General features: G+C 36.4%; 1 protein-coding gene across 11 annotated transcripts in view; it reads right to left on the minus strand.

The window, feature by feature from the left end:
* DLG2 (discs large MAGUK scaffold protein 2) overlaps positions 1 to 21,104 on the minus strand; it is a 986,985-nt gene that overhangs the window by 353,077 nt on the left and 612,804 nt on the right. For all 11 annotated transcript variants that reach the window (XM_083854323.1, XM_083854322.1, XM_083854321.1 and 8 more), the window contains one exon: positions 11,114 to 11,164. In XM_083854323.1, the coding sequence (XP_083710449.1) occupies positions 11,114 to 11,164 (51 nt within the window). The remainder of the gene's footprint in view (positions 1 to 11,113; positions 11,165 to 21,104) is intronic.

A 21,104-nucleotide genomic window follows, 5' to 3' on the forward strand; every position in this document is an offset into this window, starting at 1 on the left:
AAATTTTTATTATCATTCTTTAATAAATACTGGATGACCAAATAGTAAATGCACATATTTTAGCCATCTTAAAAATTCAAGGGATATTAGAAAAACATTTAAAAAAATGCTATCTTCTTTCTCAAATTTCCTAAACTTATGTAAATTTTCCGGTACTATTAAGGCCCTTGATACCAATGGAATAGATACTCTTCACTGTGTACTTTTCAAAGTGGATTTCAAAAAGTAAGCTACTAGACTACAGATTGTGTTTTCATCCTCTTTTTACGGTTGGTCTGCTCTTCTGTGCTGCAAGTTTCCCCATCATGAAATACAATGGAAACACAAAGTACATGACCATCCTCCTGACAGTTAAAACACTATTCAACATCAGCAAAGATTAAAGTCACAAGCCCATAATTTATTTTAGTGGTTTTTTGGGAGGGGAGGCAGGAAGGGCAGGAGTTGGTTGTTTTTTGGGTTTGTTTATTTTTGGTTTCCTATACAGTATAATCTCTGTTAATGGCAATCTTTTTATTACACTGCTACCAGGAGCCGTGTTCTCCTTTGCAGGTGAGGTACAGGAGATGTGGAACAACATAAACTCCGCAAAATTTAAAAGCACTCCGAAAATAAATTATTCATAGAATTCAGTCAGAATTCATATATCACATTAAGTTGCATACGGTGACTTTCAAGCCATGCTTGAGTCTCACCAGCTAGGTCAAATTCTTAGGGTACAGCAATATCTTGCAATATAAAACATGCATAAACAGCATGCAACTGCTTTTCATCTACTTATTGCTTCACATACCCAGAGTTACCTTATCTATTAGACATCTAGTTTCAGTTTTAAACACAGGGAAAAAATTGAGACCAAACAGTCTATATAATAGACCTTTCACATGCTACAAAGTGGGCCATTGCTTCTGCAAAACTACTTTGCAAAAAAGTATGTCAGATAAATTCTTAGCACTCATGACAAGGAAAAGCTTTTCTTCCCTTCATAGAGTCAAAGATAAGCTAAAAGTGGTAGTAGTAGTTCTAAGAGGAAGATAAATATCTTGTGATACTTCAAATACAAATGCATATGAACAGAAAATAAGTGCAATGCTGCAGCCAAAGCATAACTTTGAATTCTTTATTGGATAATGTGTTAAGATGCACAGCAACGACAGTTGTTGCATTCAGTCTGGGTAATCTAGCAAATTTTCCCTGTGTTCCTCTACATCTTTGCAATGTCTTTCCCTACCAAAATGGCATACTGATTTCCTCAAGGTTGTGCAGCCCTAATTTATACTTTACAACTGATTCTAAATTATAAAAAAAAATGAAAAGCAATTTTCTGCAATGAAAAACATTACTTTTCCTAAGAGATAAATCCAGTACATCAAAGATGTCTTTTTAAAGTCCTGCCTCGAAAATGACCATCTTTGCTGCAAGGTGATTATTATCATCTCCAGAATGAGTCATTTTCTACTGGTAAATTGAGGTTCATTTTCCCTATTTACTTAAATGTACGTATTTTAAATCTACATGCTATTTGCCAATGACAGTTGCAAAACTAAGTGAAAACTGAGTCAAACCAATGCTTTGTAGCTCATATTTTTTCCTCTGCACTGCTTTGTCAGTCTTTCTACAAAAAGATTCCTACATACTTTCTTGGAAAAGACAGCCTTTCAGACACACCTCTAGCTGATTTTTTTTAGTGTATACATACTCTCCCACAAGTGTTCCAGAAGCTTCTGTTCAGAACTGGAATGTTTATTTGGAAGTCACACTTGCAGCTTTGCTCGTTAGTGACTAGTGCTGATAGATGTGGCCTGCCACAGGGTGGGACACTTCAGGCTTCCTTGGGTGGTACACTTAGATTGATTTCTCTTAGCAGGCTTTTTCACAGAATCTTAGAGTCATTAAGGTTGGAAAAGACCTCCAAGATGGGCAAGTCCAACCTTTGACTAAATAGCACCATTCCCATTGAACTGTACTTTGAAGTATCACGTGAACACTTTCAGGAATGGCGACTCCACCGTTTCCCTGAGCAGCCTGTTCCAAAATGTCAGCTTATGCCAGTTTGGAAAAGTCAAACTGTGGGGAGCATAACGCATGCTTGCAGTTCCTGAAAATTGGGATACAATCCAAGCGCTGAGAACACCCTTAAATCTGGTTTAAGCTCCTGCAAAATTATTTCCAGGCAAAATTGAGATGGAAGGGAGAAATCTGCCTTTCTCCATCAGACTGGAGGACTAGGATACGGCACCAAAGGCAGCCCTGTTTCATTGTACAAAGGTTTTTTTCCCTTAGACCAAGATGATCTACTGCACACTTAAATATTTCTTTCAGAAACTGCAGTATTCTGCAGATTTGACTTCACTGTCAAGCAGCTTCACAAACTGCCTATATTAGAGACTCACTTTCCAAACACAAGTGAGATAAGGCCTGGACTTCAGCTAGAGATAACAACTGAAAGGCCACATCTTAAACAGGTTCATCTGATTTAAAAGCAATTTTCATGTAAAGTTGTAAATAATACAAAAAACCAGCAGAATTACTTCCTGAAAACAGTATGTTGAGAGTGAGTGAGTTGGGAAATGAGAGAAAAGCAATAAAGGGGTGATACTACCTGAAAAATAAAATGTCAATATAATAATAATAATAATAATAATAATAGCTGAAAAGAACCAGCAGCAGAACACTGCCTCAAGGCAGCTATGATTTGCATGAAGTAACTTTTCAAATAATAGGTAACTCAAGGTCTCGGTGATCTTGGCACAGTTAAAGGGATAAGATTCAAATAGAGATAAAATGAATAATGTTTTTTTCCCTATACTTACAAAGGTAGGTTTTGAACTCTTAAATAAATGATGATTAAGTTTTCAACTTTTCTTCAGTTTTGATATGGAAGATACATATTTTTTTCCCTGCAGTTTGATTTATTTTGTTTCTGTCACTTTGAGAACACTTTCTAGTACTGTGTTACTGTCTTCTTTCTAGTGTCTGTATTTTCTACTGACATGCTCTCCCTGAACAAGCTCCCTGTGATTTTTCAATGCAGAGCATTTAAGTAACTTCAGGCTTGCAATTCAATATATTGGAGAATGAAACTTAGTCCTCTGGGAACAAAACAGCTCAGTATGTCAAGTGACTCTTATTAAATAATAATAAAAAAAAAAATGGCAAACCATATCCAGTTTTCTTTTTCTGGCTGAGCATTCTTCAAAGCTTCAAATTATTTTGAAAACAAAATGTCATCATGAGCTTTTGTAACAAAACATTCAGTTATATTTAACAAAAGAAGTCTCCTAATCTTCCTTGGACCTGAGAACTCATTGAAAGAATCCCTCAGAAGAAATACCCAGAAACTACTGTAAGAATCAGTGAACACCTAAGCATTCAAAATTACATACACAAATGAATAAAAGCCAGTAATGCAATTATTCTTTGCCTTGGAAAGCTTGAGCCATGAGGTGTAAATCCAAGCTATGATTTTTTTTACTTTGAAATATAAAGCTAACATACTTGCATGGGTAAAGACAGCCTTCACTGCAAAAATGCCCTTAGAGGAATTTAAATGGCATTTCAATGATACATCCAAATAAATATACCATTCTGATTCATCAAGGCTAGCATCCATGCAGTGTTTTTCAGACATTCAGATTCGGAAGGAGAATTCTAAGAAAATAATATGAAAATAACAATTTCTTTGGTAGGCACGCAGAGGCAGCTAAATGTAGTATTATTTCAGCTTCTTTCTCTAAGTACAGTGAAGCAGGTGATTTTTCCCTCTATTCACTTATAGACTTTTCCTCTCCTTTGTCTCTCCTTTATGGCTTAGCAGATTTCCTGTTGTGCCTATTGGGATGTGAAGTGCTGCCACTACATAGCTGGGAAAGGATGTACCCTCTGCACTACTATAGCAGTGATGAAATATAGGGCACATCTTCTTTATAAACAAAGGTTCAAGGGAAAGCCAGTGGATTTCTTAGCATTTTTCCTGGATAACTCAAATTCTTCTGGCAGCATGTATTCTGAAGCAGTCCAAATATCACTATCTGGAGGAAATACCAGTCCTCTTTGTCTTGTCACTGCTTCCAGGATGCTGTCAGTGCTGCAGCAGTTCTACTTTGTCATCCTCCTTAGCCATATAATTGCTAACAGCAATAATAATAATAAATAAAAATAATTCATTCCCACCTCTAAGAGGGGTATAATCTCTGATAGCTGTTCCTTCACTTCTCTTAGTCTTCACTTTCAACAGCCTTCAGTAAGATAGTTATGTGGGCTTACTGATTTCCAGTCCCAGACACTGAATGTGGAGGATGACAGCTAAGAACATCAGGCAGGAGCCTCTGTTTCTCAAAAGGCAGGGCCCACCCTCTCCCAGCTCTTCTGCTTTTCCATCCACACTCTGGATTGGCACATTTTGTACCTCTACCACACACTGCTGGAACAGGCCCCCACATGACACATAGTACAGCTCTACAACCAGGAATAGTTTCAGCATAATGACTCTCTGACAGAATAAGAACAAAGTTTTCCAGTGATTAGTTATATTTTGGGCACCAAATTAGGGCTGCTCTGAGGTGAAAGAAAATAAAAAAACCCCAGACTCTTCCAAAGAATCTTAATTTAGGTCATTGACCTGAAGCAATCAAATTCTGCAGTTGTTTTGGAAAATGTTGGCCTGGTATTTCACCATCTCATTTGCAGGACTTCACACCAGACCCCTTTTGTTTCTTTCACTCTCCAGCACAACCTCAAGTCAAGACAAAATCTGGTAAGACACAAGAGATGAAAGGAGAACACAGACTTTGCTTCAGCCATTGCATTCAGGGGTCAGAGCCTGCCCTCTCCACTACTAACAAACCTCCCTGAAGGTGAACAACAGCCACTGACACAAGTGACCATCAGTCTCAACTCTAAACTAAGATGTGATTGGAATTAGAATGCAGAACAGAATTTCCTGCACAGGGAATACACAGGTACTTTCAAGGATCTTTCTTAAATTCTTATTTTACAGAACTTTGTTTAATAAATACACAGAGAAATACACGACAAGGACTCTATATGGATACACAAGAGATCAGTATTTCAAATTGTTTGAACAACCATGAAAAAGATGGGATTTTCATTTTCTGTTGCTGATAACTCAGGACCATAAATAAACACTTCTGCCTCTTCTTGTAGGCCCCTTCCAGGAAAAAGAATCCCGTGGGTGATCTTTCTAGCAATAAACACCTATAGGTCACTATTCTAATATGAATCTTTTATAAACTAGTCAATAATAAGTATTCTGTCTGTGAATTATAACTTATTTCAGTCTGAGGCTGCAAGAGAAACTACCACCTAGGAAGCAAGCAGGCAAAGCCTTTCAAAGAAGAAATGTACTAAGGGCACAGAGAAAGCTTTCAACTGTAAAGAAATCATTTACAGTTCTGCAAAAATAAACACTCAGAGAGTAACTCTGAGTTTGGTGTAGCTCATCAGGCACCTGAGGGACATTCACTTTAAAATATTTGTTGGAAGATGCCAGACTACTCCACTGGGGCTGTTGATGGATGGATATAGATTTTTGCACTCTGGACTCTCAAAAGGCATCTATGGCATACACTCTTAAACTTTGAAAATACTTTTTCCTAGTGGCCATTTTTTGACCACTCCCTTCCACTCTGTTATTTCTGAAACAATTAAAGGAGGACTTTCCTGGCACTGTGGTGTCCTACAGTCTCAGTCCTGAGAGGTCAAAACATATTCGTGCACGAACTGCTGTCTAAGACCTTAAAAAAAGGCAGAAAAAAGATTCACTACTGACTAAAGGTAAAAACCTTTTTTCCCAAACATATGAGCAAATGGTGATCTTGACTGGTGATAAGCTGGACATATCCTGACTGTATCCTGGACTGCATTCAAAGCAGCATGGTCAATATATCCAAGGAGGGGATTCTGCCCCTCAGCTCTGCTCTGGTGAGACCCAACCTGGAGTGCTGCATCCAGCTCTGGGACGTCAGCATAAGAAAGATGTCAATCTCTTGAATGCAGAGGAGACCATAAAGGTGATCAGAGGGCTGGAGCACTTCTGTAAAGACAAGCCAAGAAAGTTCAAGCTGTTCAGCCTGGATAGGAGAAGGCTCCACAGACATCGTAATGCAGCCTTTGTTTTATAGGAAAGATGTGAACAGACTTCTTTTTAACAGAGCCTGTAGATGTAGGACAAGGGTTTTAGACTAAAAGAAGGTAGATTTAGCCTACATCTAAAGAAGCCATTTTTTACAATGAGGGTTGTGAAATATTAGAGAATGTTGCCTAGAAAAAACTATGGATGCCTCATCCCTGGAAATATTCAAGACACTGTTGGACGGGGCTCTGAGCAACCTGATCTAGAGGGGAAGTTGTCTCTGCTTGTTGCAGGGTGCTTGGACTAGATGGCCTTTAATGTTCCCCTCCAACCCAAACTGTTCTATAATTCTGTGCTCTCTACAAAAACAATATATAGATGGGTAAAAAAATAAGACATCAAGTAAAATTAAAATACTCGTGTCATTCAATACAGTCTAATCTCACTGTTCTTCAGCGTTCAGTGGAATGCAACTGTTCATATCTTTGAAAACTTCTACACATTCACATAGGAAATTAGCGATGAAAAAATAATTATTAATAACACAGTAGTGATTATTTCTTAGGTTTCCAAGTATCAAAGTAATTAAGAGCTGAGGACTACAATAAATTCTTTACTGAGATGTACCAGGATTTCTTTTTCCACTGCTTCCTCAGAATTTTTACATTTTAGCCTTTAAGCCATAATTTCACACAATACTCTGAGCTGGAAGGAATCCAGAAGAATCATTGGTGTTGACACAATTCTTGGGTGACTGGCCCATACAGGGATTGAGAACAAAATCTTTGGTGTTAGTTTTTAGAACCACGTTGTAACCAGATGAACTAATCTAAGGTCACCTATGACTAGTAGTTTTAGCCTTTCTACTTAAGATTTGAATAAGTCCCTCAATTTGGTGAAATGTAGAAATCCAATCTTTTAGAGCACCATAATCTCCAAGAAGAAAAATTAAATTTTCTCATAGGGGTGCTTGGTATCACTGAACTATCAAGTCGAAGAAAAGAAAAGACAAAGTAGATTTTTAGTTTCTCCACTAAACAGAGCTTGTGGTGGCTACAGAATTAAATTGAGTTAACATGGCACACTCCAGGATGATAAACCATCATTAAGAATTTACTCTTTTGGAATATGATTCTACAAACAAATTTAACCTGATTTTCTAAGGAAATAATTATGCTGTGTGAGTATTCATACCTGTCCCTCCCTCAGCTGTAGTGAGACAATAGGCAGTTGCAATGAAATCTGAAAAAGTGAGGAGGAAACAAAACAACAGGTTTCTAAAATTAAAAAAACAGGGAGATTCTGAGTGTAACTTGAATTTTTATGATATGCCAGAAAACTCACAAGAGTATAAATGGAGAAGAAATAGAGACCCTTCATGCATGTCTCAACCTTGGGAAAATTCTCAGTCAGAGCTCTATTTTTTCAGATTGACTGACCAAGGTCAGTCAATCTCAGAATGCCATTGCTCTGGGAACTAGATGTCTTTTATTCCAGTGTTGATAGAATTTAATTTTTCCAAACGGTCTATTCTAAAAAAAACTAATATCATTCTTCTTTTATACAGATACAAAATGAAAATACATACTGAATATGAAAAGAATCTATTGAAAACAGCTCTGCTGTCCTCTTTTTGTCCAACATCTAAAAAGCAGGCAAGGTTAGATGAGCAAAAAGGTTCTGAGACCTGAACTCAGATGTTGAACTTGGCATGAATCCAATATGAATCATTAAGTGACCCACTGTCTTTCTTAACTTTTCTTCAGGTTAAATATTTATATTGCCTGATATTAAAATCCTCTGTTCAGCATCTGTCGCCATGCACAGCACTTGTACCAAGGAGTCAATCAATTAAAACTTTCCTCCAGCTTAAGACAGTTAGTTAGGATTTGTACCAGCGACTATTTGAATATTTCTTACACTGACCACTGATTTACAAACGCAAATCAGTCTCTTGATAGTGCTGCGTATGGTTATTTCAAATCCTTCAGTAAAGGAAGACTAATATCACTGCACAAATATTAATTATTTTATGTAGAGTTTCCTTTTAAAAATGTATTTAATATTCAAGCTAGAGCAAGGTAATATTTTATTTTTAAGAATTTTGTCTGAGTGTGCATTTGGGCATTGTAATTTTTTTTCTTCATGAATCACAAAGTTTTAGTCTAGACCCAGATCTGTATTTTATGCTGGTAAGTTAGCAGAGAATTTCACATATGTCAAGGAATTCAAAATGTCTTCCTTTTTTTTTTTTCCTCTCCACATAAGAGAATTTGTTTGATTTCTCTTAACTCTGTAACTGTTATTCAAGTGTGTTCTTATGAGAGCTCTAAATGATTTAACAGTGAGCTTGGAGATTGGTGAGCTTGGAGAAGGTACCTGATAAGTGGCTGGCACAACTGAAGAGTAAAAGGATAAGAGCATCCACTAAAGAAAGGGCTGACAGGGATGTACTTACAACTTCTTTAACTCCTGGAAGCAGCACTAATCACAGATTTAAGGTGGATCTGCCTCAAATTATTCATCTGCGTCAAGTCTCACTGAAGCCTTTTAATCTCAAATGCCCAAATACATTTTTAACCACAAAGTAGGGCACAACATTTTAAATAGAAACAACTGAATAACATTATATCAAACACAAAATTTTTTTAAAAAACTCCAACAGTAAACTTCCTGGTACACCAGCATGGTCTTGGGCAGCTCGGGGATGCTCAGCAAGCCCTGCACTGTCCTTTCCACCAGACCATTAACACAGTTTGCTCTTGGAATTTTTAGGACCCTGCTGATCTGCTCTTCAGCTCCACCCTGGACACTTCCTGCCAACATGCACACAAGTAGTCTTATTTTACCCCAAGAGATGGGGACATCTCTTCACCCTGGGGCAAGGTTCATACCAAAGCCAGTAACTCTCTTCAGGAATAGGTCCCAAAAATCCATGTCACCTATGGATGAAGGTGACCTTCTAATAATTAAATTAATAGTGTATATAGAGACTGGGAAGGGCTCTGAAGTAATCAGTCCCTTACCATCTTCCCTTTCACTCTATTATTAAAAAAAAGGCAAGTAAGAGTGCTTTTGCCATAATACACCCTTCAACCTTTTTTTCCCCCCCACATTTCAAAATCTTTAAATTATACTGACCATTTGAAAATGTGCATAAATTTAATGAAGAAAATCTTTGATGGTTTTGGAGATGCAGAATTATGTGACTTGAAAAACTGGACTAAAATGTAAAGTTTATTATCAGCTGTTTGATATGGACAAACTACATTTTTCTCTCTCAACAGCAGTAATTTTAATATATTTTGCAGCTCTGCCATTAAATACAGAGATGATTTGCCGCTAATTTCTAAAAGCAGTTTTGTGGAAGAAAATGGATAATCAACAAGGAGAATGCCTTTTTTTCTGAAAATGCTTTTAGTCTGACTTAAATGACAGCTATTTAAAGGCAATCACTTGTGTTTTATACCTCACACAAAAACCAGCAGACACAGTACCCTGCCTTTGAGACAAAACACTGATACATGTGACAGAACATTTCAAGCAGCAGTAATCAGAAGCCACAGATCCAGCATCATCAAGAAAACAACCGAAACATTGTCCATTAAGATCTGTATCTCTTTCTGCTATTGTTGTTCAGCCTATAACTGATATTACATTGCACTATGAATAACCAATTATCCACATCTGACAGGTACAGGAGATGCAAATCACATTTGTTCTGCAGTATGTACACTGATAACTTACACATCTGTTAAAAATAAAGTGCTTTTCAAAATATCACCCAGGAGGCATGTGTTCTGTTTTCTGTTCAGTGACCTTTGGAAACTCTAGTCCAATGAATAACTAGTGATGCATAAGTAAGTTGGGAGACAGTGGATGAAAAGTGCCTATAACCTTACATGTTATCTGTTATGAAGATGCCTATGATGAGAAGATACATTGCTCTTTCATAATTTGCCTGAGAGAGCAAATCAGTGAGAACATAAACTTGTATCCCTTTAAGTTTAATGGTTATGGAATTCATTATCCTGCACAATTAAAAATATAACATGCAGAAAAAGTGCAGTGAATTACATAATTTAAGTATCTAATTTAATGGTAATTTGCTACCTTACAGGCATTTGTTCACACAGCATCAACCACATCTTGATAAATCTGGCCTTCCATTCAATCATTTTATGTAGAAAGAAGATGAACTGTGTTTGAAGACAGAAAAACTTTGTATTTCCAAGATGTTGGTAGAACACTAAAGGAATTCAGCAACAACATTCCTGCATCCTTAGAAACCTTTGTAAGCATCGTGAGATATTATTACAAAGCTTAGACTTTCCTTCTCACACCCTACATCACTCCTAAGGCCTTGATATGTGTCAGACAAAGTCAGCACCGCAAGACAACAGCTATGTAACCAAAAGGTAAAGAAAAAACACCAAATCCAGGGAGACCTGGTACAGCACATAATGGTTTGGTTTTGGTACTACATTACCAATAAAGTCTTCACTGCAAGTCCTGATTACAGCTCAGGTAATTCAGCCTTTGAGTAAACATATCTTTTATGCATAGATATGGTCTATAGCTTTTATGCATCACTTGAACATAAAAACCCTTTTGAAATTTTTTATTTTATAGTATAACACTACACGTTCTCTATTGTGCACAAATGCCAGGAAACCAAAGATTTTTGAAGAGAAAATATTCCACAATCCAGCTGACAAACTTAAAAGGGAGTTACCAAGTCATAGAGGCTCTTCACAATAACCAAACATCCAGCTGAACACTGACAGAGTTATAGGGAGGAAAAGTATTTTGGATGCAAGTAGCTAAACCTGAAACCTCTTAACAGCATAGAAGACTTACCTGTTGTATGGCTTATATTTTTATAGTTTAGGATAAAAAGTGGACACCTTTATTAAAAATATAAACAATCTTATTCTTAAAGACTTTTAATTTCATAATTAATTGCATTTTTAATTACAGATTATATTTTTCCTATAAGAAAGAATAATTTATACTTACCCTCTCCAAGGTAATTTCTTCAAATTCATATTCAATTTCTGTTCCATTGACCTAAGAAACATAGAAAGAGATGATTCCTTAAATCCACATGGAAGGTAACTTCAAATGCATACTGTAGAGCTGCTCCAGTATTATTGGTTTACTGAAGCATATTTTTCAACATATAGCTGAGAAGTTCTGAAGAATAAACTACTTAACTCCCCTTTGTCTTGGGGGTGCATAATCAGGCCTATAAACTGAAAACAGTAAAAGTTCAGTATGTAATGCTTATATAAATCACCAACATAATAAGACAGATATTTGATAGAGCGTGTTTGTGGACTTTGTGCCAATGTTTAAATAGTTTCCAAGGTAATAGTTTCAAGTCAAAATAGAAGACCTGCTTCTAATGTTTTCATAATGGAAAAAATTATTTATGCATTGTCTTACAAGCTACAATTTACATTGCAATACAAAAACTGACAGGAAATTCACAGTACTTATGTAAAAATCATTCACTGATACATACACTGAAATATATCTTGTTTACTATATTAACCTAGGGCAAGAATATGACAGAGGACCTTTGCAAGAGACAGCTGAATGGCAAAAAGGCACAGAATGTTAATGTAATTCCTATGCTGAGTCCTAGTGTCAAAATAAATTAGGCTACAAAGTGTAGAGCACCAAAATGGATTGTGCTGGACAAGAAATCTATCAGCCGAAGAGATGACACTGATTTAAGCAGTATTCCAACACCTTGCTCCAGTCTGACATGGATTTTTTTTTTTTTTTGTCTCTCCAGGCAACTCACTTAACATACCTTTCTTCCTTTTCTCGTTTCTTAAATGGGCAGAGTAGAGTATCTGAGAAAGCTATAAAGGCTCACTATATTGCAATTAAACTGCAGAGCAATGAAAATATATCTATCATTAAAATCTCAGAAGAATTTGAAAGAATCCCTTTGATATAACTAGTCAGCAATTTTTTGACTTGGCCAGAAAGTATTGATTAATAAAAAAAAAAAAAAAAAAAAAAAAAAAAAAAAAAAAAAAAAAAGGAAGAAAAATACATTAATTATGCTATTTTAGTTTTGGTAATGGTGCGATATGCCCTGGAAAATAGCTTTACTTTAGTGTTTTACTTAATTTATACTTCATGAAAAAAGTATTTTTCGAGACCTAAACTGAAGGAAAGCATTGGGATTGACTTCATCCTGGGGGAACAAATTTGTTATTTCTCAAAACAGGAACATTTATCACGCCTCTCCACTCCCAACTGCTAATTTTCTGTATTAGATTCCTAACTGCAATCATAAAACACTATACATAAATCAATCTTTATCTAGTCAAACACCTTTCAAATGTAATTAGGTATTTCTCTTGTGAGTATTTTAACAAGGTACACGTATCTGCCAAACAAAAGCTTCCTCTAAAATTCACCAACTATTTAATTTGTTTACAATTCAAGATCTGATAAACCATGAAATCAGTAATAGAAATTTTAATAGAAATCACTAACCTGTGTTGAAAAGGAAAGAGACAGAAAAGTCCAAACAAACAACTCATGCTTTACAATTGCATGAAAACACAGCATCAATGAATATAATATTTAATATGTGCATAACATTTGAGGGTTTTAGTTTATTATGATTGGGTAATCACATTACCTTACACTAACACCAGAGATGAACGAAAAAATTTTACTACAGGATGTCTTCCTATCCTATATTATCACTTTAATGCTTTCTGCATCTTAAAGACTCTTTTAATAATATAGGCAACTTACTAGGTATGAAGATCTTTATAGCTATTCCATTTTTTGTCCTTTCTTGTCTAATGATAATGAAATCAAAGCTGCCTATAAGTCTCTGTTTTCATGAACTTCTCTTTCATCTTAGGTTGGGGGATAGCTCTGATCTATGTCTTCAATTCCTCAGTCTTGCTCTATAAAGCTGTCTTTGCTTCACTGCTTATAATCGCTTTTCCTTTGCATTAAAAACTCATTAGTGCAGCAAAATGGGAAAAAGAGGGATATGAGAAGTGAGCAACCTCTGTGGTGAGATGAAAGGAGAAAACACAAGCTGAATACTCAATTTGTATTTGCACACAAACGATATCTTGCTTATGACCATCCGAGGGGTTTCTATTATCATCCACAGTGGCGATTCTGAAAACACCTTCAATTCAAATTGAAATTAATTGCTGCAGAGATCCATTATCAGGCTCCAAGGCAGCAGGGGTGATATGAATTAAAAAGCTGATCTTGATCCAGCTCCTTTTGTTATTTAAGCATACAAGTCTGCATATGCCATTCACTGCCCTGTTTGTATTCCTTTATGAAACAACCAATGCAGTTACTTCGTAAAGAATCCAGTAAGATACTGTATCCACCTGAGGCAGGTGGAATGATGCTTTATGCAGTACTACTCATTGCTAGCACCATCTTACTCCGTATTTAGACTCTCTGGCTGCACCTACACTGCTAAATTATAGTCAGTTTTCAGCCAAGTCTCAGTGCTTAGGGCTGTTTCTGTCTGGAGCCTGCTGGAAGCAAATAGCCAAGGAGTGAGCCAACAATTAAGCAGGAAGAGAATCATGGCTCCAGCACTGGAACTGGCTTGTCCGTGCTCTCATTCAGAAGCATATGGACATACCCTCTGTTTCTGTACATTTTAACTTGACAGTCTCTGGCCTGTCAAAGCACCTAAACAAGCTGCCTGAACCTGCAACTTCCATTTCTTGCAAGGAGTGGCAACCTAATCTTGTGTCTCTCTTTGCACATTTTTTCTAATCCTGATTTTATGTCAGACTGTAGCAAGAACAGAAAGCAAAATTTACTACAGCCCCAATAATTTTAGATAACTATGAAAAATTACAAAACTTTTCATCCAGTTTTCTCTTCTCTACAATCAAAGAAATCAGCAGCATTTACCAGCTGTTTGGGAAAAATTCTTTCTCATCTTCCCAGAGTGCAAGCTTGTCATGACAGATAGCTTTAATCTCAAGTAAAAATTGCATTTATAATGCTGAAATGTGAGGCAGCCATCTAACTCTATACTCAAGTGAGTAAAAACATGCATGTGAAGGTCTTAATTAATTTCAGTCTCCACCAGAAATCTCAGGTAGGTGAGGTGAATTGTGCCTGGAGGTTTCTTTTCACTATGTACGGAGTCTAAAACCGATGTGTGAACATGGTGAGCACTTCCCTTAAATCTGTTTTCTCTGCATGTCTCCCAGCTATAGACTGGTAAAAAATTTCTGCTTAAGGGATGCTGTATATCTTTCATAATTATGCACTACTGAAAGGCCAGATCTGCGGTTTAGCAGCTTTCCCAATTGCTTTTTTGGGCTTGTCTGCACCTGTAACTGGCAGCACACGTCCAGTATGATATACAGCACCTACTCCCACAAGCCCAATCAGACAGGATATCCACAAGGAACAAATCAATCTTTCCTCTTCTCCAAAAGCCAAGAAACACTGCTCTTGGCTTCCATCTCTGATTTGGGACACAGATGTGCATTCATCTGAGAAAGATGCTCAACAGCACCTGTGACAGTAAGGGGCCACAGGACTGCAGCAGGAGTGGGTAAGGGGTATACAAGATGAGGTCCATGGGAGGACACAACCAACTGCATCCCTTCTTCAGCTCAGAGGGGCTGGAATCAACACCTGTCTCATCCAGGAACTTGTATTTCTTCTGGCAGAAGAAAAGAAGATACTATTAACCAGGACAAAATGTAAAAGTCCTACATGGGAGCAGATCCACATGAAATCTTTAGATAATTTAGAGGGCCTCTGCTGCATGCCCAACACACACTTGCAATGCAAGAAGGTTCTCAGACTCCTGACCTCATAATCCAGAGGGTGATGAATGCACAGCCCTTCTAGAATAAGTTATCAGAATTTAAATAATCCAGGATGTTTACAAGAACCCCTTGCAAAGGCAAGGTAACAGTTTCTTTTCATTTACGGCTGCACCTGTATTCTAGAAAACTCTCCAAAACATTTGACAAGGAAATGTCTTGAGACAGAGAGAGGTAATGTATGGTAACTATCTAGCCTCCACCATTCAAGGGAGATTTCCTGGCAAAGCTCTCATCGCTATTAGAGTTCACTTACCTTCCTTAAGAAAAAAGCACTACTTAGCTTCAGTGAAACTTACTTTCAGGAGAGTGAGAAATAACAAACAGGTAAAGAGAGGTTTTCATACACAATTTTGTGAAAAATCTGAAATAAAGCCCAGCATACAGAATGCCAAAGTAAGGACTAGACAAACTCAGATTTGTTTGTTCCTTTATGACAAGACTCTTACTTTCCAGGAAGTTTCTCTCCCTTATGGCAGCTTAAGGGTGACATAAGCAGCTGAAGTAGTCCCTTACTGAAAATCAGCTCTACAGATTATGCTAGATTCCTAAAATCCTTGAGACAAACGCTCTGTTGGGTTTTTCATTTTCTGCCACATACTCTGCCACTTTATTAACACTTTCAAACATTTTTTTTCTCATAATAACAATAATAACTTGATACTATTTTATTTTAATTCTGCAATTATTTGATTTGATGGACTTGTTTACACTAGAAAAGTAAACATTACATAATTCTTTCTTGCTATACTTCTACCCTACTACAACTGCATCCACTCAATCAGATATATATTTCATCACATGAATTTTAATGATAAGAACTAATGATAGCAGCAACAACAGAATCAAAACATACAACTGCAATATTTCGAAACCCCTGGACCTATCCTTTCTAATAAAAATTGCCATTAGAGATGTTTGCCATGCTAAGTCTTATTTGATTGTTTTGCCTAAAAAATTACATCTGTAGACTTTTATTACAAGCAAAACTCATTTTAATCATATTTAATCCAGTATTATTTTTCAGACAACTGCAAGAAAGAAGGCTGCTTCTTCTACTTCTGTTATCATATGCAAAGGCAGATAACTGCACTGACACCGATTTTCATTCAACATGCAAAATTTATTCCTTTGGCTGTATGGTTTCACCAGTTGCCTCATCACCCAAACCTCAGCAGAATACAAGATTGCCAAATTCTTGTTGTAAAAGTAACCTCAGGATATATTTGTCCTTTAGAAATTTCCAGTTGGCTGTATAATTAAGATGGTCATAGATCTCATAAACTCATAGAATCACAGAATGCTCTGGGTTGGAAGGAACCTTAAAGAAATCTATTTTCAAACCCCCTGCCAGGGGAAGGGACATCTTCTACTAGACCATGATATTTAACGTTTCAGAAACAGCAAGGCCATTATCTAACAAGTATTAAATAGCCATTCACAATTTCTGTTTTGCCACTAAAGCTAAAGAGTGATCCTTATTTAGCCTTTTGACAACTCCGGATTTGTTTTTTTTTCCTTAGTAATTGTCAACGAAAAGCTGCTGCTCTTGTTTTGATATTTCTTTCCAAAAGCATCAGAAATTTCCTTTCTTACTGCATATAAACATACAAAAAATGCTCTCCTGATTTCTCTGATTTCAAATGTCATGACTGCATTTTCAAGCTGTCCTAAAAAGGCTGCCAGAAAGCTTTTCATGGTAGCCTTTATCTAAGTGAGTATATTTTATGAACTATTTATGTGAGATATCCCTCATCTATTTTTAATTACAGTGCATAACTAGGCCCATTTCCTTCTTTATATCCATGCTTCCTTTAGGAAATAAGGAAAATATGTTAAGTTTTTGAATCAAAATTGACCATAACCTAAAACTTTCTTGTTCTAATACGACTGTTTTGGTGTGAAGAATGAAGAGTAAAAAACATAGGGTTTTCAAAGAAATGTATACTTTATCAGGAATAGATCTTTGTGGATCCTTCCACAGAAGCCCAGGGAGCACTCCACCACCAATCACTGTACATCCTTCAGGGAAGATATTACCCTCAACACAACTCTCTTGAAGCAGAGCTCCAAGAAGCCAAATCCAGCTCTTGGTCAACACCTGCAAAGAACTCCAGTCATTATTAACTTGTACTCTGCTCAAAGGTACAAATATTCGCTCATTCTTTCCTTTTTAGATGTCTCTTATATACTTCAGGACCTAATTTTCATTCAGTCTCTTCTCCAATGATTGTCATGATACTCACCCTTTCCTCTTTCTGCCTCCCTCCCTGTTATCCTGGCTTTTCTTGTTTTCATTCACTTAGAGAAAATAACCATCTAGCAAGCAACCATTGCCACTCTTCTCAGTTGATTCCCAAATTGCAATTTTATTTTACTCTACCCCATTTCTCGTATCTTGTCCTAACAGTCATGTTTTCTTGTCTATTGTAAATCACGATCCCCCAGCTGTAATCACAACTTCTCCTGTCTCTAAGTCAGTCTCTATTGCTTTCTGATTTTCATTCCTTTCAAGTTTTTTTTTTCCTTCCTTCTTATTACCTCTCAATTTTTTTCTGTTTTCCTCTCATACATAGATGAGCACACACATACATATGAATTTAAACTTGCTTTGCCTAATCCCACTTCATCCAAAACATTATTCTTGAGTAGTTTTCTACCTTCTCATCTTTTCCAACTAAACTTTAAACACTATCTTTTCCCATAACTCCTATTAAGTCACTCATATACTCCATGTTCCTTAAGTCTTTTCACTAATGCTTCATCTGCCTGACCATAGTTTCAAGACCTAGCCAAAATATGGGATTCTCTTCTCGTCTCCCCTACTTACTGCTCTCATTCCTCATAATCCTTTTTGCAACAATTTATTTTAGCTGTTTTGTCACCATAGAGCTGACACTTCCTACAGTATGAAAAAAAATTTGTTGATGCTCTTCTCCAAGGTATTATTTAATGAGGTATACAATGAGGCATCAATTTTTCTTTCACCTCTTTGTTTTGTCCATATTCTGATGGAAGCATTATTTTAAGTGTAAGCACTTGATATAGCTAATGCAGACTCAACACAAACTCCTAGTTTTATAAGCCTAATGCAGGAGCAGATAAAAGCAGAGATCATGATTTCAAGTGGGGTTCATAGTAAATGGAAATGAAATCACATCTGTGCATGAATTCTGTTTAGGCTAGCACTTCCAGCTTGTACAAAATTAGTACCAACAAAAAAAGAGTGCACAGTTCAGCTTCAGTGCTTACAACCTTCTCTATTATGCTAAAATAAATTCACATACTATCATATTATCTATCTAAAGGGTAGATATCCAAGTAAAGAAGTGATCTAGGTTTGCGGTTCTTTTACAGGTAGTAGAGAGAGGAAACAAGGGGAGGATTTATGCCATGTATCTTAGTCTTTAGATGGAATTGTTGCTTAAGAAACTGCCTGCCCACTGACTATATGGGAAACTCTGGACTTCAGGATTTGCATCCTGAAAAAATTATGTCTTACAATAAATGGCATGGTGCTTGGAACTACTTGATCTTTAAAGTCCCTTCCAAACAGTTCTGATTCTATGAAAATTCTTCTCTTTTTTTTGGTATCTTAAACTTAGAATGTATACAGTGCAGAAATTTGAAACAGTACATTCTAGAGAACTGGATGCAGCAATTTCTTCCCACAAAATCACATTTTTTCTTGAACAATTCAGGTAATTTACTACACAGTTTCGGAAGTTCAGAATCGCTTTGCCTCTTATTCTCATCTGTGCTTCTGCCATTGCTGAAACTGTAATCTAAGAGTTATCATAAACACTCAGTTTTTTAGGTTCTTCTATCTCTGCACTGTTTCAGATTTAGAAGAAAATCCATCAAACCTTTCAAAATTTTGAACAGTTCAGACATTTCTAGAACTTTTTTTTCTGGTGTAATCTATAATTCCATGCACAAGATAGATACCTAAAAATGGAAAATGGTGTTGCTTGATTGACCTTATTTCATCAACAAAGATTAGAAAGTACTTGTAAATTGGGACTTAAAAGATAATTTTAATAATGTTTAATACTTCAATTTGCATAATTTGATTTTAAAGGTTGTAACTGTACAAGTGTTTAAAAGGCAGAAATTATTACATATGGGTTAAGTTTGATTCATTTAAATATGAGTAATAAACGTTTCTCAGTTCTAGGGAAAAAAATCAGTAGCATACTAACTGGCAAAATTTCAGGCAAGTAAAGAATAGCATTAATTAACTTAATTTTTTGGTATCCATGACGTGTTTATATCATTAGCCATTAGATAATGAAATATATGTAATAGGCATAATAGGTACACCACATTTCCTCAATAAATAAATATACAACCAACATAATCTAATCCCTTACAATTTGCTCAATGGGAACATGCTCTGACTCAATATTTTTGCACCTAAAGTTGTCTGCAAGTACCTTTGTTTAGCTTTGAGAGTTAATACCCTTTCACTGCTCTCTTACCCCACTGCCTATGAAAATCAATGAATTCTTTTGGGTTCTTTTATTCTTATGTGTTAACTCTAGCACAAGCATCTGAAGGCTAAATTCCACTGTCAGTAGCACTGGTGCAGTCCCACTGGTGTCACTGGGTTTGTACTTGTGTACCTTGGAAATTGCAGTTATTCATCTGTGGATGTACTTACACCTGCAGGAGGAAGCAGCCTTGAAAAAGTCAAGAAAATGTCTGCACTAATAGTAAAAATGAGTAATAAGGAACATTCACACACAAAGTACATGTACATTTACAAACCAATATGGATTCCACATGACAAGCTTTTTATGGATGACTCAGCTGCTTTACAAGTATTTTTATAGCAGCAGAAGGATTTGCTATTTCTCTTAAAATCTTGGAAAGCTTTTCAGTGTATGTATGGGAAGGCAGCCACAGTCATCCGCACTCTACAACTAAAAGCCCAGCAGAACAGCTCCCTCATACCCAATTATTTTGCTGCAGAAAAAAAAAATAAAATAAAAAGATGATATTTTGAATGGCTGAGACAAAAATCAGTGGTTTTATGCTCCTCCTCCCAAGGTCAAGGAAAGGAAATTGATGTAACTCTTGTTCACAGGGATTAACAGTGCAAACCCTGAGAAGAAGCTAATGCAGCCTGATTGATCATCACCAGTGCCAATCTAAGCCTAGCCAATATTCAGCAAACTGTTCCAAATACTTCTCAAGCTTTCTTGGTAGGAAAAGCTGGTTTGCATCAGTTTGGGAGAATTTGAGTTTTTCACAAAGATTTTTTCAACTTAAATCTAAGGAGAGAGAAAAAACATCACTTTCATTCACCTTCAATCAATCTAATTTCTGACACGATAATGAAATCTTGAACTCAAAAGTTACTCTGAAAGTAATTTTTGTGCGTTGCCTCAGTATTCTAAAAAAAATTATTTTCAAGGCTACCTATTAATGTATAACAGCAGAGATGACAGAAGATTTACGAAATAACTGAGGAAAGCCAAAAGGAAGCTTGAGAAAAATGCTGACACATAATCCTCTTTAAAACAAGCACAAAAAGGTCGCAGTGCTCTCTTGCTTTAAGCAAGCAGTGATGAAAAGACCTCTGGTACAAGCAATACTCTAAGAATACTTTTACTACACTGAAATGCACAACAGCAACACAGAAGTACTCTGAAAATGTTTAATGTCACGCAATACTACTTTAAAATGTCAAGTACTTAATCTCTTTCCAGAAGCAGAGCATATTTCACCAGTTATATGAAGTATCTTTATTACATTCTCCATAGGTTTCCTGACATAGTGAAACCTGTAATTTCCACATCAAAGCTAAAGTATTTGGCAGCAGAGATGTGGAAAGTATTCTGGTTCTTATCTCAACAATATGTAATGAAGTTAGTGCCCGTTGACTATCATAGCTATATTTGTGTACAGATCTTCTCCTGGACGTCAAATACTCCAATATGCACAGGGCCACTAACCAGGCATTTTACTTGCCATTACTACACTGTACATGCCCTGGCATGTCTGCTCCACAGATAAGTTATTTTTCAGGATTAAATTTACTTCTGCTTCATCCTGGGTTCATCACAGGAGCCATCAACCCAAGCAAAAGTGCAGACACGCACACCCACAAGCAGAGATGCACAAGGGCAGGTGGAGTTACC

The sequence above is a fragment of the Zosterops lateralis genome (genome assembly GCF_965231275.1).
Source record: "Zosterops lateralis genome assembly, chromosome: 2".
NCBI lineage: Eukaryota > Metazoa > Chordata > Aves > Passeriformes > Zosteropidae > Zosterops > Zosterops lateralis.